The sequence below is a fragment of the Lutra lutra genome, chromosome 14, assembly GCF_902655055.1.
Source record: "Lutra lutra chromosome 14, mLutLut1.2, whole genome shotgun sequence".
Taxonomy (NCBI): Eukaryota; Metazoa; Chordata; class Mammalia; order Carnivora; family Mustelidae; genus Lutra; species Lutra lutra.
The window spans coordinates 48,815,153-48,842,454 of NC_062291.1; the positions used below are offsets into that span (position 1 = coordinate 48,815,153).

Genomic DNA, 27,302 nt, shown 5'->3' on the forward strand with positions numbered 1-27,302 from the left:
GGGATCTCAGACTACTGGGCCAGCTCTGCCTGACCCTCTGACGAGACAGCATCCTCAGAGCAAGGAGCTGTGAAAGACAAACCCCAGGCTCCTGGCAGGCCAGCCCACAGGTTGGGGACCCTCTCACATTGCACCTGGATGCCTAGACACCCCTCATGTTAGTGCAGTCTGGGATTGGCCCACCCACGAGCAAAATGATGGGGCTCTGCTTCAGGGACTGCTCAGCATGTCCTCTTCCACCTCGTTCCCCAGGACCCCTGGCCACCCTGACTTGGGCCCCAGGCTGTCTGCTTCACTAGTCCACAGGCTCCAGCTCAGAGGCTAATGCCCAGCTGCCGGGCCAGCCTTCCAAGTCCACATGCGGTCAGCCTGTAGCTGGGGGGAAAAGCCCTCAGCTCACCTCCACAGACCCCTTGTCCAGGGGATGCCAACCCAAGGCCACCTGCCCAGACCCGGCCCTCACTTTCCTGGGACACATCCCTTCACAGGAACCTCAAAAGGCATGATACACTACTTTTCTGAAATTTTGACCCTCCTGAGGACAGTGGCAACATGGGGAGAGAGAAACGGAGTCTGAGCAAACACGGTGAGTCCCTGCCTCCATGTGCCCCTGGCCAAGTGCCTAACTCTTTGTGATAAGCAGGTTCTAGGGCCCAAGGACTAAGAACTTTTTAGGCCATCCCACCTCTCCCCACCAGGTTCCACCAAAACTCCCGCTCTGATTTTCATCCCCTCCCTTTCACCTCATTCTGCTGGACCTGGAGAACAGACAGGCTGTGGAGGAGCAGAAAGGGGGCCCACCTGTGTGGCATCCCCAGGATGACATTCTCGATCCCCATCTCACTGGATTTGTCAATGATGGTCTTGAGGGCAGGGATCATGACCTCACAGCCCTCTAGGCCAAATCGCTTCTCGGAGGACCACTTCCGGGCCAGAAAATCTTCAAATCTGCTTGGGGAGAGGAGAAGGGAAAGGATGGAGAGGATGGGGCTCGCAGGGGCTATTCGTGAGGGCCAGAGCTGGGTGCCTGGGACAGAGGACGTGGCAAAGTCACCTCCTTCTGCATCATCAGGACCTGCCACCAACATCCGCCAATAAGGAGCATAGGTCAGAGCATTTGTCAAAGCAAAGACCTCTGCCTGCACCCAAACCCATCTCTCACCTTCTCTCCCCAACCTCCAGCTCCCAGACCACCATTGTGCACACACACACTACACAGGGCTCCCTCTCCATGCCCCAAAGACCCCTGCACCACTCAACTCATATTCCAGCCTGCACTTCCGCCAGGGATGCATTCTGCACCTGTCAGCTGAGCCCATGCTCTTCAGGGCCCTGCAGCCCGGTGTACCCAGCTTCAGATGGCCAGTGGGCAGAGCCAGGGGGCGCCCCGCTCGCAGGGAGATGCTGTGACACTCGCCCCATGGAGGGAAAGCTTCTTATCCAAACATTCCCACAGCCACTTTCTGACCCTCTCCCCCTGCTCTCATATGTCCTGTAACCCATCCCTGCCCACCTGCCCCCCGTGCTGCTCTTATGGGCTTCCCTGAGGCCAGGGGACGAGGCCCACCCAGTCCTGACTTCCCCTGCCAGTGATCCAATTTCTTAGCCAGGGCCTGGGACTTCTCGAAGAGCCTGGAGCAGCCCCTCCAAACACCACAGCCACCCAGGGCGGGGCTGTGGGTCTGACCTCATGGAGCGCACCAGCCGAGCCAGCAGGGTCCGCTTCTCCTCACTGGAGAACTGCATCACGCCAGGCGTCTCGAACTTCTGTCGGATCCACTGGCACTGCTCCACGTCATTGATGAACATGAACTCCAGGCCGATGTGCTGGCAGTAGGTGGTCTGAGGAACAGGCAGGGACTCCACAAGGAGCCAGCAGGAGGGGCAATTGTTCTGAAAAGGCAGCACCCACCCTCCCTCTAGTAGGCTCCAGAAAGAGCTCACCTCCAGGCGTCGAATGATCTCCCGCAGAGAGAGGGTATGTTCAGACCCCCCGATGAAGGTGGTCGTGGGCAGCTGGAACTCCTTATCTAGGTCAGCTTCCCGCAGATCATAGAAGGCTGATGAGGCACACACACAGCCCAGGCAGCAGAGGGGAGGGGAGGGGGGTCAGGCTGAGTGGGGCCTAGCAGGACCCCCGAAACTTCCAACAGTGTCCCTGGTGCTCTCCCACCAGTTCGGGACTTAAAGCTCAAGGACCCTATCCACAGGGTCCAGGGAGGGTGAAAGTCAGAGGCCAGCCTCTACCACAAGGGGGGGATGGGATGAGTCTCTGAGGTTGCTGAACATGGTGTACCAGCTAGGGATGATGGGGAGACAGTACAGGGAGGTAGATGGGCAAAGGGCAGAAGAAAGCCTCTACGGCTGGCTGCTGAGCCCCAAGCTCCAGAGACAAGTCAGTTCAAGAGCCCCTCACTGGGCCACAGGTACCAGCTGGCTCTGGAGCTGCCAGAGCAACAGGAACTCTCACCCAATTTGTCGATGGTTGTGATTAAATCTGAGGGCACAAAGGAGTCCAGATCTGCATCCAGAATGCCCAGGGGGTCCAGCTGGGCCACATGGTGCCCCCGGATCTGGGAGAAAGGGAAAAAGGTTGGGGCCAGGCTGGGACACAGACGGACAGACCCTCACCAAAAGCCACATTCTGGGCCCTGGCCCCTCATCTCCCACTTTAGAATCTCAATCTTCCACCTATTTCTAGCACCCAGCCACTGCACAATTGCCCAGGCCTCAGGCCCTAAGGCGGCAGGAGCTCAACCTGTTTAAAAGCACAACAGGCAGCTTTCGAAAATGAGGATGCATATGCAAAAGGATTAACTACAGTAGTACTGACAGTCACAAAATTCTAGAAATTTCCCAAATGTCCACCAGTAGAAGACTGGTATATGAATATGGGAAACCTGGACAAAGAAGTACGATAGAGCTGTTACTGCAATGAGGTCATCTCCACACAATACCGTTAAGCGAAAAAGCAAACTGCAGAAAAGGATATGTGGCAAACTCGCCATTATCTAAGAAAGAGGAGATTCGAGAAAATATATGCATTTCCACTTATCTGTATATATGCAAATAAATATATGCATTAGACAAATACATCATAAAACAAGAAAAACTATTACTTGTGGGAAAAGGAGAAAATAGGGTAGAATGCCAGGGCTAGAAGCTAGACTTTTAAGAATATATTTTGCTTCGAAGATTTGATTTGGGAATCTTGTGAATATTTTATACCACTATAATATAAAACAAAATTAAGTTTTAAAAATTAAAACAAAAACAAGTGAATTCACACATCCATTTGGTCACATAACTACACAATCGACTAACAGAATATCCCCGAAAGGCAAATAGAATTCCAGGAAAAACATATTACAAATTCATTTCAATTACCAATCAGTAGTGGTTGTATTAAGAGTTATATCATAAAACTGTAGTGTACAGACTGTGCGAAAATCAAGTGAGTCATGGTATTGCTGTTTTTGGGAACCTCTACTTTTGGCTTCTTTAAAAGACAGTGACGTAAGATTAATGAAGAGAAGAAAAAACCCCAAGTCCTGTGTCTGAAGTACATGGAGGCATCAGAATAAACCCATAAATGTGTTATCTTAAAAAAAAGTACACAGTTCCTGGCTCTAACCACTAAAAGGGCCCAGAAGTCATGACCAGACCACAGCAGGGACACTCCCAGCATTCCCTGAAGAACTGGCCCATCCAGGATGGGGCAGAAATGCACAAGACAAGCTCAGAGCGTCCTGTCACACCAGACAGCAAAGGGGTACTCCAACTACTGGGGAAGGGAATTAAGGACACAACTGGACGACAGAAAGGATGGTGTCTGTAACAGATTAAACTTACCATATAGGTTTAAATTCATACATTCATATCATACTAAAAGGAGAAAAACCTTCCTGGACCATCTTCGGAGGACACCTAACACTTTGGAAAATCAGCCAATAAAAAGAAAAATCAAGCACTGATCTTGCCTTTCCTGTACCCTTGCAGCTTAGGATACATGGGGTTAACAACAGAAGTTTCTCCTGATGGAAACATTTCAGGTAATAAACAAAGAAAGGTAGAAATGGAGTATGATCACCCTTTTTACCACTCCTAATGAATTAATGTGTCCAAGAAATAATTATCCAGAGCTGCCAACTGATGAAGTACCCATCACCACCAGGAAGCTGATTTTGAAACAAAAAAATCAAATCTATATTGAATAAAGCTTCTAGATGTAATTACCAATTTACAGAAATTACATGGGACAAAGGGACAGATGAAGTGACACCATGGGGATGCAATCAACAAAATCCAGACTCAGAAAAACTCTACAGCACAAACAACCTGGTTTCTTACACACACACACACACACACACACACACACACAAAATAAATAAGTGAATGAATGAATGACAAGCAACACACACATAAAATGAATGAATGAATGAATGAATGACAAGAAAAACACGCACCCATACACACACAGAGAGAAAAACTAGAGAGGTATCTGAAGAGCACGAGAGACTTAAGAACCACATCAGCTTATCACAACCTATGGCTTTATTTGGATCCTGATACATTCAAGCAGTAAAATCGAAAGACAAACAACGTAAATACCAACTGGGTATCTGATGCCCTTAGGATTATTGTTAACATTGTTAGGGGTGATGGCACCATCATGGCACATTTTGAAAGAGCCTTTACCTACAGAAATACATGCTGAAACACTAGGTGAATGAAATGGTATGTCTGGGATAGGCTTCAACATAATCATCGGCCAACAGGTGAGGGCCCGTGGTGGTAACAGATGATTAGAGACTGACCCTGTAATGGGGGTGGGATTTGCTACACAATTCAGCACCCTCTGTGGCAGGTCAAACAGAGCGAGGAGCCACAGCCACCCTGGTAGGAACTCCCTCACATCAGGCACAGCCTTTGGCAGACTTCTACCCCATAAAAACACAGTAACAGGCCAGAATTCAGACACTGTCCTGTTGGAAGGACTCTCCTGGGGCATCGTCTTGGCTAAAGAACAAAGAGCCGCTGAAGAGCTGGGAATTGTGCTGAGAGGACAAGGCCCTGAGGCAGCACGAAGAATGTTACCTTGTATTTAACACGGAGTTTTCTGTTCTTTGTTCTTGGTTTTCAAAGGAAATGGTTAGATCATGTTCTGATTCATTCAGCCAAGAGGAACAATTATTACTTCTTTTGCTTGCAGGGGGCCTGCAATCCACAGGTCCTTAGGCCAGCAGGGTGGCCCAGCCCTGCTCAGCGTCACTGGTACCCAGGAAGTACAGCTGCCCCTCCCCACCAGTGCCTCACTCAGAGGCAAGGCACCATTTCCATTGGCTAAGACCTCCCCCTCCCCTGGCTCCTGCGGAGGCTTGCTGCTCCTTCCCAGGGAGTCTCTGCCAAGGGCCCCAGAATGCCCTTGCCCTTCCTTCTGCAGGCCCGTCTGACAAGTTGCTCTTAGGAAATACTTTCTGCCACTGATTCCCAGAGAGATCCCAAATGATTACACTTGTTAGGGAGGGAAAACCCAGAGCGGCCTCTCCAATTAGTCCTGTTCGGTCAAGACCAAGACTATGGTACCTTATCAAGATGCTTTGTCAGAGCAGGGGCCCAGACTGGGGAGCCTGCAGGGGAGAGCCAAAGTCCCCAGAACAGAGCAGCCGGTAGAGAAGGAGCTATTTCCTGAAATATCCATGTACATATAGGCATCATTATAAACCTGAAAGTAAACCCTAAGTAAGCACCTGCTGTGTATCAGTCCCAGTCCTCTTGGAATGCTCAGTCAAGAAAACAGACACAAACAGGTCAATCTACTCAATTTTTTAAATCTTTAGCGAGACTGATTACTAAGTACTCCTGTAGGTGCGCAGGGCATACAGGTGTGTGAGACAGACAGCGGGGCATACAGGTGAGTGAGACAGCACTCCACAAGAAAGACCAGACCAAACACCAAGGCGTGGTTAGTGATATGGACAGTTACATGACAACGAGTCATGGGAAGAGCGAGAGCCACCCGACAGAACGCAGAGAAAGGCTCTCCGGAGATGACTGGAGCTAAGTCAGCCCCCTTCCCATCAGCACCCGGCCACACGCCAGAAGCCAGGCCCGCCTCCCTGCCTGGGCCCTCCCTGCCACTCACCTGGTAGGCCCGGATCAGAGACTGCACAGCCAGATGGTCTTCTACCAGCTTGCTGGTCTCGGTCCGACTGGAGACTGCCGGCCTGCTCTCAGGGAACCGCGGCTGAGCCGGATCCCAGGCGCCTTCCTCACTGGCTTTTCGAAAGAAGCTGTCCCAGGACTGGGCAGAAGTAGAAAGAAGAAAATGGTCAAGTCGGGGCCTGGGAGGAGTGGGAGGTGGCCCTGCTTGGGGGCTCCAAGGGGTGTTGGGTATTCCTTCACCACTATAGCTCTTAGGACCTTCCCAGGACCCTGCTGAGACCTCTTGTAACAGTCCAGGATCCCCCAACCCCAAGCCCAGATCTCTTCAGCTTGGAAGGGTGCTGGAGGAAGGCTCTAACTTGTGACCCAGGGGTCTCAGGTGTGAAAGCGGCTGGGGAACATGCCCTCACACACTGTGGGTTGACAACCAGGCCCTCAACATCTTCAATGAATGTACCTTCTGAACCGGCAATTCTGTTTCAGTAATTTCTACAGATGTACTTATACAGGTGTGCCTGGATGTACGTGTGAGGATGTTCCCTATGGGACTGTTTATAAAAATGACAACATAAAAAAAAAAAAACAATCTAGAAACACCTGGCTGGCTCTGTCAGCAAAGCATGTGACTCTTGATCTTGGGTTGTAGGTTTGAGCCCCACGTTGGGTACAGAGACTACTTGAAAATAAAAATAAATCAAAAATAAAATTTTAAAAAGAATCTAAGTGGTGACCAGTAGGAAACAGGTTAAATAAATGATGGTATATTTCGATTCTGGGCAATTATGTGGCCTTAAAAAAAAAAGGTGCTTTTATTACTATGGATGTAGAACATCACCAAGATATGTCACAGCAAAGTGAACCAAGCAGAAGGGGATGTGACTGAGACCATTCGTGTGGAAGCCAAAAGCAAACATGCACATGCTCAAGCAGCTCCGTGTTCCAGAAGAACACAGAAGTGTTTTCTTCTCCACACCCTCATCTAAGAGAAGCCAGTGGTACAAGCCCTTTGGAAAGCAATTTGGCAATGCCCATAAAAACGGTATCATGGAGCCTCTGTGACCCAACAATTCCACTTTGGGGAACTGATCCCGCAGAGTGCAGCACACACCCAAGATGACAAATGGACTAAGTGACGCCCTGTGGCACTGGCGGCGACAGCCAGGGACTGGAAATGAGTGAGCTGTCTGTCAGTGGGGACAGGTGTGGTACAGCCACACCAGGGAACACCATACAACTGGAAAAAAGAACACTGAGCCCCTTGAGGCACTGACACGGAAAATTTCGGCCATATGCTGAGAAAAGAGCGCCCGGCCGTTGTGTAGGGGTGAACTGAGCTATGTTTGCAATACATTTACTTACAGAAACTCTGAAAGGTCACAGAAGAAACTAAGAATAAACTGGGGGACAGACAGGCGGGCACTGAGCAGATCGGGGATGGATCGGGAGGGTGACTTTTTATTGTGTAAGCCCACACTTTCTGGTTTTGAGTCATGTTATTACCTTCCTCTGAGGGTGCTTGAAGACAAGGAAGAGCAGCTTCACTTCTCACTCCTCACTCTGTCATCTGATTTTTTGTTTTTTTGTTTTTTGTTTTTTTTACAGTCAGCGGGTATTTATTTTATCAGCTCAGTACCTGTGTCAACACTTTTGGCCCTAACTACACAACTACACAACAAAGAGCCTCCTGGGCACAGTACCGCATGACAAGGGGGCAGGGGTGGGTCTTGGACCACGTGTGGCTGAGCAGGACAGGATTGGGGCTTCCCAGGCCAGACTACCACCGACTGGCTGGGTCAGCAACACAACAGCAACAGACCCTGCTCACCCAACACGAGGACAAGGCTTTTATGAACGGAGACGCTGGAGGAGCTGACAGGCAAAGGAACCTGGCCAGATCACAGGGCAGGCAAGCTGCTTCTCCCCAGGACCCCCTCCACAGCCCGGCTCTAGAAGGTTCCCTCCTGCATGGTGGGTGCCGACCTTGTGGACGCTCTGGGGGTTTTCCAACCAGGCGAAGTACATCTCCTCCATGTAACTGGAGCTGCCTCCACGTTTGCCGCTCGGGAAGGTAGCCGGTGGCCCAAATGACCTGCTGCGCCAGCCGAACATCTGGACATCATGTGGGGCCAGGAGCCTGGAGGCCTGCGCCCCAAGCCGGGAGGGCAGCAGTCTCAGCTGACTCATTCTGGACAAGGGCAAGGAGGGAGAGGCATAAACCACAGGACCGGAACAAAGGCTCTGGCACCCGCTACTGGCTCCTCTGGCTTTTGTTGGTTCTACGGGGCAGGTGGCCCCGGGCTCAGCACAGATAGGATAGAAGAGACTGGGACAGGCGGCCAGCCCTCCTTGGGTCACTGCCTAGTGGGAGCTCCCAGCTCAGTCAACTTCACCAACAGCTATTCAACATCCCTGAGCCCCAATCCTGCTGTGCCCCACCCACTCCAGCCCACAGTTCCCCTCTGCTGTCCCCCTAAGCCTGATAGGGGCCCTGGCTCAGGGAGCATTCAGCCCAGAACCCGGAGCCCTGGCTCAGAGGGTCCCAGGGTATGTGCGGGCACTACACCCAAGAAAGAGTGGGCCACGCAGCTGGCCACCCTGGAACTCGAACAAGGGAGTCCTGGGTGGGCTGGCGTGTGCCATGCCTGGCCAGGAAAGAGCCTGAAGAAAGGGGTCTGGCCGCACTATCTCAGGAAGCCTATGGCACTGCCAAGTCTCTGGTCCCTGTCACCAGAAGTGAACAGTGTCTTCCTCTGACTGCAAAACCAGCCCAGAAAGCCAATGATAGGCCTTAATGACCCCACTTCCTAGTGGGGAAAACAGAGGCTCAGAGAAGGGCAGGGGAAATATTGAGAGGCAGATCAGAAGCCGGCCCCATGCCCAGCTCACCCCAGCTCTCAGCCAGAGCCACCCTCTCTGGCTCGCCTACCCTGACCCGAGTTTACACTCAGAACCAACAGCACTCAGGACAACCAACAGCTCAGGGGATCCGTACAGGCTGGAGAGGATGGAGAACCTGTAGTTCATCTCATCCCTTTGCCAGGAAAAACTCCTCAATAACCAATTTTAAACACTAGCTTCCTCCACCCCCTCCCCCACCAGAGGACAGTTTTGAGGGCCTGAGAGCCTCCTCCAATCCTGGCAAGCCCTGGGGCTCCCTAGCCAGGCCAGGCGGGAGTTGACAGGGCCCACTAAGGCCACTTCCTCCTATGCAGGATTTGTAAAGTAGGACCTCTGTTCCCCTACCCCACCTCCACAAATGTGAGCAAAGCCCCCTCCTTTGCTCCAGCCCAGCATGGCCTGGACACAGAACAGCTTCCCTTGAATCCTCATTAACACCCTTCCGCCCAGAGAATCCTAGCCTTTGAGTAGGGCGCAGGACCAAAGCCACCCCACCAGAGGCCACGCAGGCAGGGGGTCCTGCTTCCCTTTACACAACTCAGTCCCAGAAAACATGCCTTCTGGGGCATAAGTGGCTCCCAGGTCCTACCTGGCCCTGAGCCAATACACCTAGACAAGGCTCCCCCACTCTACCCCTGCCCTTTAGCTCAACCAAGTCCCCAGAACTATCTGGCTCGCCTTCTACAAGCCCTTCCAGCCTGCTTCCTCCCCCTTTCCCTCCGAACTCACATGAAGCAAAGAGAAGGGGGTGGTCTTCTCAAGGGAGGGAGAGTAGGCTCCTCCGGGAAGCCAGCAGGAAATCTAAACAGAGTAAATTAAAAAGCAAAAGTATAGTCCAGTGAAGGGAGGCAGAGGGTGGGTTCAGCTGGAACCTAAGCCCACAGTACCCCCAAGCTTCTCACATGCTCAGCCCTGAAGCTTCGGGCTATAAGCCCAGCCCCACAGATGATTCCAGGCTCCACAGCAAGGGCCCCTAGAGGCTCGATCTCCCTGGAAAGCCTGGGCTCTGCGGTCAGAGTGCCAAGATCCCAACCCCTGCTCTATCTCTGACTGTCCCTAGACAAATACAAGTATAGGGCTGACTGGGCCCAAATGACCATAGGCAATGAGGGAGAGACACAAGACATACTGGCCTAGGACATCAGAAGAATGGAAACAAGCCAGGAAGTTCTATCATCCCATTCTAAAGCAAAGGAAACTAGACACTAAGACCATTCATTGCAGGAATAAAAGAGCACACGGTCTGTGAGCACTGACTCTGGGGCAGGCACTGTGTTCACTCACCCCCTTAACAATCTCATGTGGTGGGCACTTAGAGTAGCCACACCTTGTAAAAAGGAAACTGAGGCAAAGAGTGAGAAGGTGGTGAGTGATGGGGCTCTGTGTGGCTCCAGAGCCTGTGCCCTCCTCACTGCAGAGTCAAAATGTAAACCCAGATTTCCCTTAACCACATGCACTTTCCAACAGCCACAGCCAAAAGTGAACTCTCTACCCGCAACCGCACCCACCCCCACCCCCACAGGGGAACAGGATGGCTTGGGGTGGCAGTGACCAAGCCTGGCTGTGTCCAGAGTGGCCCTAGTGCAGGAACACTGTGTTTTACAAACACTGAATGGTCTGGAGCGGCTATTGGACACTGCTATGGCCTTCACCCAGGCTGGTAGGAGGAAAGCCAGCTGGCCACCCCTGCCCCCATTCTGGCAGGGCTTGAGGACCCAAGAGCCCTGGAGGGGTGGAAACAGAATCAACCCCAGCCAGAGCCCAAGCCAGCCCTGCCACGTCCTGCCCATACAGGCAAAGGCAATAACAAAGAGTTTGAGTCAGGCATCCTGTGAACCACCTGCCCAGCCCAGTCCCTGGTGGACAAATAGGTAGGTTGCTCTGAGCAGCTCTTGGGCAAGTCTCCTTTCTATGGACAATGTTAGTACAACCCCCCCTCACCCCCACAACCACAGACATGCTATCCAGGAACCCTCCCACACCCAAGGCCCTGTCCCAGCTGCCCCGGTGAGGACTGCCCTCCCCTATGTCCACTGCAGAGATGAGTTAAGAGAGGTCCAAAGAGGGGAAGGTCCTCCCCAAGACCTTGAAGCCAGGCAGCAATGGAGGCGGATTCACACTGCGGCAGGTGTACTCTGGTCCCACATTCTGAGATCTGGGTGGGCTTTTCTCAGGAATAAACCCAACTCTAGTTGGCTGAACCCAAAAGGCAGACTCCAAGGTAAGGAGCAGGGCAGGGAGGGGTGTGCTTATTTCACTGGCAGAGACAGAGGGCCTGAGCTAAAGCCCAGAGGTTATAAAAAGTACAAAGGTAACCGGGACCTGTTCCAAGAGCCTAGGGCATGTGTAAGGGAGTTGCAAGGGCGGGCTCGGGCCCCTGCGTGGAGGGGGAGGGGGTCAGAGTGGGACACTTAGAGTCTGGTTGATGCCACTGCACCCCGCTGCACCTTCCCCTCTCCCCCAACATCTCCCTGGGGATGAGAGAAGCACTTCCCAGGCTGGCCGCGACCTCTGGCCCATCCTGCCTCTCTCATGGCCTCAGTTTTCTCATCTGTAAGCAGAGACCATAGTTAAAGCTGTCTATACGGGCCCGCCCCCAAGAGGTCCTGAGACTTGGAAAAACTGCCTGTGTGTCCCACCAGGTACATAACACGGGACCCTCTCCATCACCAGCTCCGCAGCTGTCCGCAGGCCGGCCCTTCGAGAGGGTGAGGAGAAGCAGCCCGCACCCCCCTCCCCCAAGGCCACAAAAGGCAGCCTGGTCATTCTGTGGTCTTCGGGCTGGAGAACCCACGCTGAAGCCTGAAACCCCATCGTTCACAAGGCTCTCCTTCAAGCAAAACACTGCATTCACAGGGTCGAACTTGCGCGAACGGATGAGGGTCCTTGAAGAGGCCGCGGCCAAACAAGGGCGGAGCCAAGGTCATGCTCACTCCCCCACCCCCGCCACCGCCGATGGGGCCCTGCTCAGGACCCCGGGTAGCGGCTCCCCAGGACCCGAGAGTAGAGGGACCGCCCCCGAGAAGGCAGGAATAGAGGAGGTCCATAGACCCGAAGTGGCGGGGCCGCCGCGCTCACCGGGCCGGCGGGTCCGCGCAGCAGCGCAGTCCTAGAAGCAGCAAGTCAGGGGCTGCGCGCAGGGGGTGCGCGGCTTGCCCAGCCAATTACCTGGGTCACATGACGCGGCAGCGCCTGCCGCTCGAGAGCGCGCGCCCGGGAGACTCCGCGCGTCGTGACGTCTCTGTGTACGCCCCGCCCCTTCACCCGCTGGCGCTGTCCGCGGTGCTGACCGCCCAGGCACGCCCGAAGTCTCCCGGGCCCGGGAAGAGTGAAGATCCCAAAGACCACAGGGTGAGAAAACTCCGTATGACTGGGACACCTGCTGTGGCTCTGAGCCTCTGAATTCCAATGTCCTCAAACGAAATGTCCTCAAAAGAAAATAACCAGTCATTTGTGTGCATGGAAGGGTAGTTTCCGTTTTATTTCCTGTAAAACTTGATGCTATTAAAAGTATCATTGACTTAAGGTTGTTTTGAAGAAAAGAGATAATGCATATAAAGTGGTTACCGTAAAGCCTGATACACCTTTTACCCTTCCACTGTGCCAGTGATGGAGACCTAGATTGCCTTCACCTCCCTGTTGCCACAAACAATGCTGCAATGAAAATCTTCCTACATATTCTCTTATGAACCTGTGTGAAATTTTCTCTGTAATATATAAGCAGAAGTTGAATCGCTCGGTCATGGTTATGTGTATACTTAACAACTCAGCAGCGTCACAGTGTTGTTCAATTCTAGATTCTCAGTAGGAGTGCAAGAGGACTTTTAAGTCCTTACACCCCAGCCAACATTTGGCAGCGCCCAGCTTTACAACTTCTCCCAGAATAACAGATGCAACATCATATAGTTGTTTTCAGCTGCACTTCCCTGAGTATCAGTGATTTGCATTTCACATTTTCTGTTAGTTTTGAGGGTTTCCTGTTGTATTTCTCTTGGGTTTTGTTCTTGTTTATACACAGGAGTTTGTTGTGTCGGTGGTTCAACTACCATCAACTCTCCCATGGATTATTTTTTTCAAAGATTTTATTTATTTATTTGACAGAGAGAGATCACAAGTAGGCAGAGAGGCAGGCAGAGAGAGGAGGGGAAGCAGGCTTCCTACTGAGCAAAGAGCCCAATCTGGGGTTGGATCCCAGGACCCTAGATCATGACCTGAGCTGAAGGCAGAGGCCTAACCCACTGAGCCTCGCAGGTGCCCCTCTCCCATGGATTATTGGCAAAGCCCCCATCTCCTTTCTTCTACACTCGCACTCCTGAATTTACTCTCAACACAGCAGAATTTTCCTTGTAAAACACCAAATCATGTTGCTCTCTGCTCAAAACCATCAAATGACCTCCAATTTTACTAGAAGTAAAAGTAAAAATCCTTAGATTTGCTCATAAGACCCATTATGTCATCTCAGTTACCATGGGCATGTTACAATGCTTAATGTAGAAAATTGGAAAACTACAAAAACATACGATGTAATAGTTTTTCTGTTAACTAAAAGCACACGCTCATGAAACTACACTATACTTTTCACAAGAATACATTTAAATATATATAAAACACATGAATATGGTTGCCTGTTGTGGGATATAGATATGAGGTAATTAACTGATTGCCCATACCAATACTAATAAGATACCATGAATGGAGCAATATGATTAATTCTACCCTCTACATCTGAAGGCCCCACAAAAGTTGTTTATTTGGAGATATTTTAAGGTCCATATGGCCAAAGACCATACCTGTTCAATTTACTATTAAATCCCTAGCACTTAGCACAGTGCCCAACTCATAGTATGTTTTCAGCAAATATTTGTTGGATGAATAAATGAATGAAAAAATGGACACTTAATCTGGATCCTGAAGGATAAGGAAGAATTTATCTGCTACAGAAGGTCAGGGTTCATTGAGATTTCCTTAATTAAAAGCATTAGAAAATTACCTGGCAGGCTTATTCCAAAAGGGAGTTGATAGGAAGGTTGTCAACTCATAGATTCAAAGGAAAACTCAGGAGTTAGTCTCAGGAAACAGGGCTGAGCCAGAAATGGACTATCTCTTCAAGGCTGTTATGATGTTCAAAACTCAAATTCCTGGAGCAAAGAAGCTAAAAGATCTGGTCTGGCCTGAAGTGGGGGATTGAGGCCAGAAGTGACTCATCTGAAAAACATGTGGGTTAAGAAACAAAAGCAGATAGTTATTGGGATGCTGGTACCACAAGAAATAGGAGTGGGTGCTGGGGAGGAAAAATCAACACATGTGCATTGATGAACTTTAGCAGAAAAGCGCCTGTACAAAGTTATATGTACACCTGTACAGAGTTATATGAAGGACTAGGGGGATGAGAACTGCCTACATGTATGCAAGACTGGTGGCCTAGGCCAGTGGAACTGTTTTTGTTTTTGTTTGTTTGTTGTTTTTTTTAAAGATTTTATTTATTTATTTGAGAGAGAGAGAGAGGGAAAGAGAGTGCAAGCAAGGGGAGGAGCAATGGGAGAGGGAAAAGCAGACTCTCTGCCGAGCAGGGAGCCTGATGTGGGGCTCCATTCCAGGACCCTGAGATCATGACCTGAGCTGAAAGCAGACACTTAAATGACTGAGCCCCCCAGGCCCCCCAGAACTGGTCTTTACACCATATGTCAAGGGGTTTGGACTCTCCAGTATGCCATGGGACACCACCAACATTTTAAGCTGTGAAGGACATGTCGGATTTTATTTTTACAAAGCTTTCTCTGGCAACTGGAAGGAGGATAGAGTGGTAAAAAGTGAGAGTGAAAATATATCCAGGTGAGAGACAATAATGCGCTGGCCGTAGAGAGAGAGAGAAAAGGATACAGATGTGAGAAACATTTAGGAATCAGCTCTGCAGGGCTTAGTAGTTAATGAAGCTTGAGTGGTGGAGGCAATGATAACTCACTGATTTCTGGCTTTGGTGAGGTGTTGGGGGCAGGGAATGGAACCTCTGAGTAAACTGGGAAACAGAAGGAGATGCAGGTTGGGGAGAGTAACAGAAAATTTACAGGTTGGATCTACCAATAAGCTACTTAAGAAAGAGTGTGGGGGTACCTGGGTGGCTCAGTGGGTTAAAGCCTCTGCCTTTGGCTCGGATCATGATCTCAGGGTCCTGGGATGGAGCCTCACATCGGGCTCTCTGCTCCGCAAGCAAGAAGCCTGCTTCTCCATCTCTCTCTGCTTGCCTCTCTGCCTACTGATCTCTCTCTATCAAATAAATAAATAAAATCTTAAAAAAGAAAGAAAGAAAGAAAGAAAGAGTGTGATGTAGAGCAACAGGCAGGAACAAAACCCCATGAAATCAAAGGTCTCCACAGTTTCCCCATTGCCCACAGTGGTCTTTAGAGTTCATGAGAGAAAAACAAAGAGCCATGGAGGGAGAGAGAACCATGCTATGGAGGGAAGCTGAGTCACCAAAGGGGCTGGGTGGGGCAGCCAAGAACAGAAGGCACTGCTGTGGAAGACTGCAGGGCTGCCAGGTCTTCCAGCCTAACTGATGTTCTGCTAATTACACTGATTAAAGCAAACATTGGAGCAATCAAGGCTCCCATGAGGATAGCTGCCATTCTCAGAAGACTGAGAAGCTTTGAGGCATGGCCACAGTTTGGTAAACATTTTTACAAAATTGTGTACTATGACTACTATACAAATACACATTTACAAAAACATTAAATAGATCCATGAGACTATAGTTCTGCAATTTACTTCTTTTTTTCCTCTTGTCTTAAAGATCTTTGTTTTAATCTCAGTATGTGTGGGACCACCTCGTTCATTTTAATGGATATATTGCATTCAACGTAGGCGTGTATAATGGTTGTATTTAACTTCTCTCCCATTGAATGAACATTTAGATTGTTTTTTTTTAAAGATATATTTATTCATTTTAGAGAGAGAGGGAGAGAGAGCATGCATGCGGAGGAGGAATTGAGGGAGAGGGAAAAGGAGAGAAGCAGACTCCCCACTGAGAGGGAGCCCCACGTGGGGCTGCATCTCACGACCCTGAGATCATGACAAGACCATGACCTGAGCTGAAATCAAGAGTCAGATGCTTAACCGACTGAGCCACCAAGGAACCCCAATATTTACTTTGTTTTTGACATTTACAGAAATAAAAGTCCTTTTACATATATCCTTTAGCATATGTGCAACTTTTTTGGTAACATTGGTTCCTACAAGTTTAACATTAGATGAAAAGATATGCATATTTTACCTTTTAATAGGTCCTGTCTTCAGTAACACCATTCTTATTTATGTTTCCCATTAGTATTTGAGAGTTCCTACTTCCTTACTAACTTCCTTCCTAACAAGACTTGTTATTATCAGTATTTTTAATTTGTGCCAATCTGATAGATGAAAAAATAGCACTTTGTTTTAGTTTGCATGAAACTGATGAGTAAGGTTGAAAATCTTCTTGTATGTTGATAATTTTGTATTCCTTTCCTATGAATTTCCTATTCATGTTTTGTCCATTTTTCTATTGGATTGTTTACCATTTTTATTGATTCAATAAGCTCTGTATATATATTCTGAATAAGAATTCTTTGCAGGTTTTAAATGTTGCAAATATTTCTTTCTCTTCCTCTGTCACTTGTCTTTTAACTTTGTCTACAGATGCTTTAGTCATATGGTAATTTATGCTTGTCATGGCTTGAATTGTATCCCCCCTCCCCTGGCCAAAATTAATACTTTGGTGTCCTAATCCCCAGTACCTTGTAATGTAATCTGATTTGGAGATAAATTTGCCAAAGAGGTAATCAAGTTAAAATGGGTTCTAATCCAATATGGCTGGTGTCCGTGTACGAAGAGAAAATTTGAACACAGTCATCTGTGCACACACACGGAACATCATGTAAGAACAGAGGGAGAAAACAGCTATCTTCAAGCCAAGGAAAGAAGCCTCAGAAGAAATCAACCCAGATGACAACTTGATCTTGGATTTCTGGCCTCCAGAACTGTGAAAAAATAAGTACATTTCTGCTGTTTAAGCCTCCATTCTGTGATACTTTGTTATGGTGGCCTGAGAAAATGAATGCAGTGCTATCGTTGGTGGCCCCATTCCTTGATTTGAGAACCACTCAGAACTCCAGGGTTTTCTCTCAATTCCATCTTCTCCTAGGGCAGAGCTCTTTCTATCCTCATGCAGGGTAGGAATGGCCCCATTTTACCCTCTCTGTTAGCTCCCCACTAAAGTCTGCTTACAGTTTGAGTACATTTCTTTTGTTCTTTTCCTCTCCCATCTCATTATATAATTATTTTGAAGAGAGCTATCAAAAGGGACAGGTCATCAGCACAAGGCAAATACTGTTAGCTTTTGGGCAGAGTTTAATCCTCACTTTTTTTTTTTTAAGATTTATTTATTTGACAGAGAGAGACACAGCAAGAGAGGGAACACAAGCAGGGGGAGTGGGAGAGGGAAAAGCAGGCTTCCAGCTGCGGAGCAGGGAGCCCGATACAGGGCTCCATCCCAGGACCCTGGGATCATGACCTGAGCTGAAGGCAGTTGCTTAACCAACTGAGCCACCCAGGTGCCTCTATCCTCACCTTTTTAAACGTATTTTTTACACATACAGTTGAGATCATACTTCACTTACTTAGGATAACTAAAGCATTCTCCATGTGTTCAGATATTTATAAACCTCACTTTAATGACTGCAAGTATATAATAATATAATTTTTTTTGGTGCTTCCTACAGTACCATATATATTTTTTTTTAATTTCAATATGAGTCATTCTCTGTGGCCTCTGGCCAGACCTCACACTGTTTGCTTTGTTTGCCACTGTGATTACTGCTCTCAACAGAGAGGTGGGTTAGATGTCATCTCAATCTTTATATTTAAGAGACCAAAAAACTGACATTTGCAGAGGTCACTTATAAACAACTACATAGGTGAAGGCAGAGTGTATCTGTGTATCAATGAAGAAATATCAGAGTAGAACTCTGACACTGCCAGTTCTAGTCTCAATACCCATTTAATGGAGCTGACAGCTGAGAACCCACTGAGATTCTGATATTTGCCCAGGATCACAGAACACGGCCAGGGGCAGAGGCCGGGCCTCCTCCCTCTTCATCTTGGCTCTTTCTATGAGCCAGTCTATCTTTCACATGCTTCACACCCTCCGCTAGAGAGGGCCCAACCCAGAAGGCACCAGGCTGTTGAGGACTTCTCTGGACAAGCCTCAGCCCCAAAGGAGTCCAACCTCCTACTTCTCCAAACTCTCTCCCTTTAGTGCTTGGGGGGTAGTGACCTATGCATGAAAGAAAGCTTCATTAATTCAGGTCCCAATAGCTTCGAACCAGTCTATCATCCTTTAATTTTAAGATATGTTCAAATTAAGCTTAATCTATGCACATGATTGTACTAAGGCAAATTGATTAAATTCAGAGATATGGATAGGAGACATTTTTAGTCTTAAACTTCTTATTTTGAGATACTTGCAAATTCACTTATAGTTGTAAGAAATAATTCAGAGAGATCCTGTGTACTCTTTACCCAGTTTCTCCTAGTGGTAATAACTTGCAAACCTATAGTACAATATCACAACCAGGATACTGACAATGATACAGTCAAGATACAACATACAATACAATCCCTCATGATGCCCGTAACTACATTTGATGAGGTCACTATTTTTTTTTAAATTTTAGCCTTTCCAATGGCTCTGTAATGATATTATGGCTTTACTTTGCATTTCCCTGATGGCTAATGAACATCTTTTCAGTGCTTGCTTGTCAATTCACTCATCATCAGTGAATTGTGTCTTTTTTCCCTTTTCTAATTGGATGCTTTTTTTTTCTTAACAATTGAGCTTTGAGAGTTCTTTTTATAGTCTAGATACTAGTCATTGGTCAGCCCTGTGATTTGCAAATATTTCTCCCAGTCTACAGCTTGTCTTTTCATCTTCGTAACAGGGTCTTACGCTGGACAAAAGTTTTCAATTCTGGTAGAGTCCAATTTTTTAATTTTATGGTTCATATTTTTGGCTTCCAGTCTAAGAATTTTTTTGCCTAGCCCTGGATTCTAAAGTGTTTCTTTTTTTCCCCAAAAAGTCTTTTATTTTTATAATTATATTTAAGCTCATCATCTATTTTGAGTTAACTTGTGTGTAAGGTGTGAGACAGGTTTGAGATTCTTGTTTGTTTGTTTGTTTGTTTTGCCTATAGAAAGGCAATTGCTCCAGCATAATTTGTTGAAAACGCAATCCTTCTGATATAGCCTGGCCAGGTCTGAGAACCCAGAAGGGTTCCCACAGGACTAGTCAAGAGGGTCCTTGGCTTTGCACAGAGTAGAAATCAAACCCAAACTGCGAGAAAGTGAGAGCAGTTTATTGAATGGCATCAGTAACAGAGTATAACCGACCGAGTCTGGGAGACTCAGAAAGAGAAGGAGAGAGAGTCTCATCTTTGGTTGGGGTTTGGAAGGTTTACTGAGATGGTGTCTTGGTATAGGTGCCCTCTCAAGCATCCAGGAACTGGTCAAAATAAGGACAAGTGCTCAGGTGTCCTCCATAAGTCACTCATGCCTGGAACTGGGGGTTTTGGCATCGAGGTGTCTAGAGTTGGTGGTCTGGGCATGACAACCTTGCCCAGCCACTCCTTTGGTGTTATCTATAATGCTACAGGACTCCAAAGAAATCATTAACTCCTTGACCTTGACGAGGAGGACATACACAATCTATCCTATAAGGCAGGTGTAAGGCAAGGGTGCAGGTCCCAGCAAAGTAGAAGCAGGAAAAGGAGCAAACGCAGTGCTTCATGGGGTCCCTTCAGTTTCCCTATCTCACTTCCTCCATTGAATTACTTCTGCACGTTTGTCAAAACTCAATTGGACGTATTTGTGTGGCTTTATTTCTGCGCTAGCTTGATTGAGATATAATTTGTATACCATACAATTCACCAATTTAAAATGATTCTTAGTATATTCCCAGAGTTGGGAATAAGGCATCATCGCAATCAATTCGTGAACATTTCATTACCCAAAAAAGGAAAACTTTTTCCTTTTTAAAGTTTAAATTAAAATTAAAAGGGGAACTTTTACCACCTTAGGAAAAACAAGTTGTAGGAGCACCTGGGTGGCTCAGTTGTTAAGCGTCTGCCTTTGGCTCAGCTTGGGTCATGATCTCAGGGTCCTGGGATCGAGCCCCCCATTGCATGGGGGGGGTCCCTGCTCAGCAGGAAGCCTGCTTCTTCCTCTCCCACTGCCCCTGCTTGTGTTCTCTCTCTTGCTGTGCCTCTCTCTGTCAAATAAATAATACAATCTTAAAAAAAAAAGAAAAGAAAAGAAAAGAAAAACAAGTTGTTCCAAAACATAAAGCGTTAAAAATTATCTGCATGTGCCCAGAGTGGAGAACAGGCCTTCTCTGATAAAGCTGTGATGTAACATTAGTCTGGGCACAAGCCTGGAGGGGTCAGCACAGGAAGGCCCCAGAAACACTTTGACTCGTTCCACACAGTCATAGCTGCCTCCCACAGGTTTCCACTGCCTGTGGCATGGGGCCTTGGCTCCCAACCTCCTGAGGACAGGCCAGTCTTCATCCCTGGAAGATGGAAGCCCGGCTGCCAAGCCTCTGCTTCAAGTCTGTCTCCCGCTGATGCTTTACACTCTGCCTGGCCAGGGGGAGCAGACACGGAGAGGGCAGCGACTCCGGGTTCTGTTCGGAGCAGCAGGGTTCAGATGCAAGTACAGCCTCCAACCTTCCGCAGCCTCCTCCCTGGCAGAGCTGAGGCCTCCCACCTCCCCCAGCAAGACCCCAGGGGAGGTCACAGCCAGGCACTGGAATGAAAGAAGCAACAATCCAGGCCTTGTTCTCTCTCCAGGCAGGGTCCGCGTCAGAGGCTACTCCTCTCTGTGTCGTCTTCAGTAAGTGAAGCGTTCCTCTGAGGAGTCCTGAGGCAGTCCCCTCCTTGAGAGTCCAGAGGCGGGGGGGGGGGGGGGGGGGGGGGGGGGGGGGGGGGGGGAGCAAGTGGCCGATCACCACCACCACCAGCGTCTTCCCTTCTTGCCACTCCGGTGTGGACTACGCGTGGCAGGCATCCGCTGGTGAACCACTGTTGCCCCAGAGGAGCACTTGGATGCTGCCTTCGTGGGGCCTCGGGCGGGCTCGGCGGTATCAGTTAGTGGAACTGGGAGCTCGGGGAAGCCCTCAATGGGTAGGGTGAGCAGGGGTGGGGAAGTGAGAGGGCCTTTGGGCTGGAGCCCTGAACCATGAGTAAGACTTTTACAGGCTGTGTACGGGGTGAACGCGGGCAGAAGCCGCGGGAAGGAAAGCCCCAATACGCGACCTTGCCTGGATGTTTAAGGGATGAGGGGTCCTTTCCTAGAGCGCCGGTTTGGGAAGAGGTAGAGGAAGGAGGGGAGGCTGCAAAGGCAGGTTGGGGGCAGACATCCTCTCCCCACGTGTGAGTACAGGGACGCGATCCACAGACACAGCAAGCGAGCGGAGCTGCGGGAACCTGGACGGGAACTCCGCGCGGCCGAGGGGCTGCTCTCTGGGGCCGGCCTCGGGCCCCCCCTGCTGGTGACGCCCCGCAGTGCGCTCGGACCTCCGGAGCCTTGCACCCCGCGGTGTCCCTACGTCTACGTACCAGCTGAAAAGACCTTAACCCGCTTTCGCGCGTCGGGCTCGTCGGCGTCCGAGCTTCACCCCAGCCAAGAGCGTCGGGCTAGGACGCCGCCTCCCAGGAGGCTCTGAGCCTGCGAGCCGCAGTTACTGCAAGCGCTCCCCTCATCAGCCTCAGATCGCGCGCCTGCCTGAGCCTCACCAGGCACCTCGCCCACCACTCGCCCCTCACCTCGCCCCCCACTCGCCCTGAGCTGGAGCCCGCAGCGTGTTCAGAGGTGGGGGCAGGAAGCCGCCGACCATGTGTTGAAATGGGCTTTCTCGGGGAGTATCCGGGAAGATCCAGCCCAGGCCCCTGATGCGGGAAGACACTGCCTGCTCTGTAAGAAAGACACAATTCTCTTAAGAGGGACCCGAGTTTCCCTTAAAATGGAGACAGGCAGCTTGAAATCCCACACACCATATGAGCCCTTGTGTATGAGAACCCTCAAGGCAGGGCCAGGCAGCCTGATCCCCAAGCTTGCCCACTTTGGGCCTGGGGAAGAAGACAGATGCATCAGAGGTTTCCAGGACAGGAAGGAAAGAATGGAGTGAAGCGGAAGGGGTATGTTGTGGGCAAAGGTCTGGAGGGCAAGCAAGGGTCAGACAAGTCTGGGGAGGGGCGAGAGGAGGGGGCAGGGTGGCTCTCGGTGACCCAGCATCCAATGGAATGGAGACATCAACCAGGCCCAATGAAGGGCCTCAAATGTTCTACCTAACATTCGAGTCCACAGTATAGCATGGGGAATAGAGTCAATAATACTGTAATACGTTGTGTAGTAACAGATGGTTAACTACACTTACCATGTAAGTATGGGGTGATGCCTAGAACTGTCCATTCACTACGTTGTACACCTGAAACTAATACAACATTGTGTTAACTATACTTCACTAAAATGAAAACAAAACACAAAGCTCTGTGGAGCCGCTTCAGGGTTTAAGTAGGGGATATGGTTAGATTTTATTTTAGAAAGTCATTCTGAGGGCTGGTGGAAGGACTGGTAGGAAACAAGCCAGAGGCAAGGAGGGAGCCCCTCAGTGGAAGCCTGTATGAACTGCCAGTGTCCCAGCCCCGCCTGGGGAAGGCTCCCTTAGCTCTGTAACCCGTAGGTGGGATAGTTTGGTGGTGGGGCCTGAGGGAGAAAGAGCCAAGGGTGTAGTCCAGGTCCTCAGGTGTGCCCAAGACTGCTCATGCCTCTCAGGAAGGGGATTACCATCGTTCAGGAAACCCTGTTTTTTGCAGAGCTGGGCCTTATTATCACTTGAGGCCACGAGAGTTTTGTTCCCTCACTGCCCTTGGAGAACTACTGTGAGCTTAAGAGGAGAGACACAGGCAATCCCTGCTTTATTGATGGTTCTGAGGTGGTTTCAGAATATAGGTCATTCTCAGCAGGTTCAGTAAGAGCCTGCAGCCACGAATATTCAGAGAAAACAGGACAGAGACTTAACAAATAAAAGGAAAGGAAAAAACACTGAGGTGATTAACAAATCAGATAAAGCAGAAACTCTTAACTGAGTTGTTTTTTAGAGCCAAGATTTTTTTAAATTGCAATGCCAATACCTGCTCATTATAGAAACATTTAAAAGCACCAGAAAAAGGTAAGAGGAAAACATTCATATTCTCCCACTCAAACTCTCTCACTCAGTTGAGTTTATCATTTAGTGTTTTCCTTCCTTTCTTCCTTAGTTTTCAAACTTTTAACACAGTTGTTATATTGTTTTCTTAACTCACAGAATCTCTTTTTACTTAAGAATATCAAAAGTACTTCTCATTATGTAGCAAATTTTCCTGGCTCATCTTAAACATTGCAGCATTGAACAAATCACCCTAATCCGGGCATGCCAGATTCAGCCTTATCCCTGAGCCCTGAATTCCAATGAATCTACAAATTATGAATGTGAGTGCCATTTGCTTTACTTGCTTTTACATTATAAGAGAAGTTAAGAAACCTAGCTTTCTGACTCCTTTTTTTTTTTTTTTAGATTTTTTTAAAGTAATCTCTACACCCAACAAGGGGCTTGAACTCACAACCCCAACATCAAGAGTTGCGTGCTTCACCAACTGTTCTAGCCAGCCCTCATTTCCCAATTCTTATTAATCCATTTTTTGTTTTCCTGAAAAATATTTAGGCAACTCTAAGCACAGTGACTTAGAAATTATAGCGGTATAGTTAACTTCCAGTGGAAGCAAGGAGAAAGTGTAGGCTGAGGTTAGTTCATAAGATTGGGATAGTCTTGGGGCACCTGGGTGGCTCAGTGGGTTAAGCCTCTACTTTTGGCTCAGGTCATGATCTCGGGGTCCTGGGATCGAGCCCGGCATCAGGCTCTCTGCTCTGCAGGGAGCCTGCTTCTCCCTTTCTCTCTGCCTGCCTCTCTGCCTACTTGTTATCTCTGTCTGTCAAATAAATAAATAAAATCTTTTTTTAAAAAATTGGGATAGTCTCTTGTATTACATGAAGCATGTGAACTCGAGAATGGCCTTAGGGAATAATCAATGCTATTTTTGGTTGGGGTCAGATTGATTTCATAAGGAAGAAATGAGCTATTGAAACATAGTCACATAGAAACATCGTGTCATTATTTAAACTCCACCGCCCAAAAGAGTTTTCAACATATTCTCAGTGGTTGACTGGGGAGGGGGAAGGAGATATTTGTCATTCTTCACACTGTGAATTACAGCTAGAAAGAGGGTCTCTGCTAACCTTAAAGGAAACCTTAGGGAACAGGCCTTAAGTTTCGAGCTCAGAGACCAAGGAACAGGAGTGCTCAACATCTTCTAGGAATTGGGTTCCATCATTGTCATGCCCTTGCTCTTCAGGTTAGGGGTCTACAAACCAGAGGCATCAGCATCATGCTGAATCAGGATCTATCAGGATCTATATCAGGTATTCCTGGGGGCGGGGGCACCTGGGTGGCTCATTAGGTTGAGAGACCAACTCTTGATTTGGCTCAGGTCATGATCTCAGGGTTGTGATATTGGACCCCACATCGGGTTCTACACTGGGTGTGGAGCCTGCCTGGGATTCTCTTCCTCTTACCCTCCGCCTGCTCACATGCTCTCTCTCTCTCTCTGGCCCTCAGAAAGAGAAAGAAAGAAAAAGAAAGAAAGGAAGGAAGAAAGAAAGAAAGAAAGAAAGAAAGAAAGAAAGAAAGAAAGAAAGGAAAGAAGGAAAAAGAAAAAAGAGCAGGCAACCCTGCGACACCTGGGTGGCTCAGTCAGTTAAGCATCTGCCTCTTGATTTCAACTCAGGTCATAATGTCAGCATTGTGATATCAAGCCCCAGGGTGGGCTCCATGCTCAGTAGGGAGTCTGCTTGAGATTTTCTCTCTCCCTCTTCCTCTGCCCCTTCCTCCCACTGCGTGTGTGCACACACACTCTCTCTCTAAAATAATAAATAAATCTTTAAACAACATCCCCAAGTGATACACACATTAAATTTGAGAAGCGTTCCTCTCTGTAACATCAAGAATCCTTCAGCTCTTTTCTTCAGAAAAGATATGACTATATGTTCAGGAACTCCAATCTTTGGGAGTATCTTTTCTTTTTCTTCTTTCCGGAAGGCAATTTTTTTCTCCCAAGTGCTACTGAGGAGTGTTTTCTACTATGACATTTATGGAAGATCCTGCAGGAATATGAACTATAAGGGACTTGCCTCTGTGTGATTCACAGACAGACCATGTCTTCTCAGGATGGTTTGCAATGTATTTTTAGTATATACATTTTTTTAAAAGATTTTACTTATTTGAGAGAAAGGGAAAGAGAGAGAATCACCAGTGGGGGGGTGGTGCAGAGGGAGAGGGAGAAGCAGACTCCCTTTTGAGCAAGGAGCCCCATACGGGGCTTAATCCCCAGACCCCAAGATCATGACCTGAGCTGAAGGCAGACGCCCAACTGACTGAGCCACCCTGGCGCCCCTTTAGTATATACATTTTTTAAGTTTTTGTTACTGTTAAGTAATTTGGCCAGCTCTATTCCTTCTCTTTGGCTTATCATCTTTCCATGGTCATATAGTGCACCAGACCCCAACTTAGAGAAATGGACCAGGCGCTGCTAGAGGTGCGCAATCCCCTTGGTGATGGCATAGCTGAAGAAACAAACCTCTGGGAGACCGATGAACTGTGCTCTTTATTCCTTGGTAGTTTAGGAGATGCCAAACTCATCACCTCCAAACTGTTAGAAGCCCACTCCTTTGCCACAGTCAGTGTGTTATCGCTTTATGATAGAGGAAAAACCATGATCCAGGGGGTGACTGAGGACTGAAACGCACACCACAGATCTGCCACCAAGTCATCTGGTCAACTCGCAATCTCCAGTGTGTAAATTGTGTGATAAAACGACCCAATGGGACAATAATTGGTGGGCCTAGGGAGTAGGATAAACACTTGGTAAGATACTACTTTTAGTCATTAAGATCTGAACACTTCTGGAGGCACCTGGGTGTCACAGTTGGCTAAGTGTCCGACTCTTGGTTCTAGCTCAGGTTTAATCTCAGGATCATGAGATGGAGCCCTGCATTGAGCTCCACGCTCAGTGGGGAGTCGGCTTGGGATTCTCTCTCTCTCACCCTCTGTACCTCTCCTCCATGTTCCCTTGGGTGCATGCACACACACACACTCTCCCTAAAATTAATCTATAAATCTATAAAATCTATATAAATCTCTATATTTATATACAAATATATAAATATATAAATCTTTGAAAAAAAATATCTGAACACTTCTGTTGTAAATGGGCAACAGATGTACAATGGCTTTGGCTTTGATAAATTATAGTTTCCTTGGCTGTTTCTGAGTATTCGCAGAAAGAATACTGTAACTTAGCTGCTTCTGAACACTAGCACCACTTTACAAGATAACTTGAGTCATGATGAAAGAGACCCAAAAAAGGAAAACAGGATTTAACAGGATTTAATAAACTAATCTCTGGGTCAGAGCTTAATAACGTCCTCCTCGAAAGAGGTGAGCTAAGTCTGCAGCCAGACATTAGTCAGTGAGTATCAAAGAGGTCTGCATGCAAAAAGTGAGTGCCAACTGAATGCATTAAGGCTCTCCTTTTCCTGACAAGTGAATTTTCACTTTCCTGAGACTGCACTGTGTGCCAGAGATACTGTACTGGGGACAGTGAGCATCTTATGATCCCTCCTCAAGAGGCTTACAGTCTGTGCCGTAGAAACAGATAAGTAAACAGGAAATTGTGACCCAGCATAAGTCATGTCTGATGGCAAGTGCAGGGCTGGAAGTCAGAGATAAGAAAAGTTAAAGCTAGTATAATATGAGTCAAGAGGAAGAATAACAGAAACCTTGAGTAAATAGTGATGCACCTGGAACCAAGAAAGAGAGAAAAGAAGGAAGGCAGGAAGGCAGGAAGGAAGGAAGGAAGGAAGGAAAGAGAGAGAGAGAGGGAGGAAGGAAGGAAGGAAGGAAGGAAGGAAGGAAGGAAGAAAAAGAAGCTTGCAGAGGCCAAAAGGGCCTCCAGAGTCCCCCAGATACAGGAAGTGTATTACAGGTAGCTGGCACTTCCTTTCAGGTTCAGGGATCCTCTTTTCTGGTCCTGGCTTACATGCTCTCTCTGCCCGGTTTTTCT

At 48.3% G+C, this 27,302-nt stretch overlaps 1 protein-coding gene across 5 annotated transcripts in view; it reads right to left on the reverse strand.

Annotated features, from left to right (window-relative positions):
* The window catches only part of OGDHL (oxoglutarate dehydrogenase L), a 28,500-nt gene extending 14,429 nt beyond the window's left edge, over nucleotides 1–14,071 (reverse strand). The window contains exons 1-8 of one of the 5 annotated variants that reach the window (XM_047702644.1): nucleotides 12,142–12,279; nucleotides 9,793–9,864; nucleotides 8,146–8,350; nucleotides 6,146–6,304; nucleotides 2,471–2,573; nucleotides 1,945–2,060; nucleotides 1,688–1,842; nucleotides 802–948 (exon numbers count right to left, since the gene is read on the reverse strand). In XM_047702644.1, the coding sequence (XP_047558600.1) occupies nucleotides 802–948; nucleotides 1,688–1,842; nucleotides 1,945–2,060; nucleotides 2,471–2,573; nucleotides 6,146–6,304; nucleotides 8,146–8,349 (884 nt within the window). In that variant the 5' untranslated portion in view covers nucleotide 8,350; nucleotides 9,793–9,864; nucleotides 12,142–12,279. Of the gene's footprint in view, nucleotides 1–801; nucleotides 949–1,687; nucleotides 1,843–1,944; nucleotides 2,061–2,470; nucleotides 2,574–6,145; nucleotides 6,305–8,145; nucleotides 8,351–9,792; nucleotides 9,865–12,141; nucleotides 12,280–14,053 lie in introns of those variants that run through there. The other 4 variants (XM_047702646.1, XM_047702647.1, XM_047702645.1 and 1 more) reach the window with 4 other exon arrangements.
* Nucleotides 14,072–27,302: the final 13,231 nt, after the last annotated feature.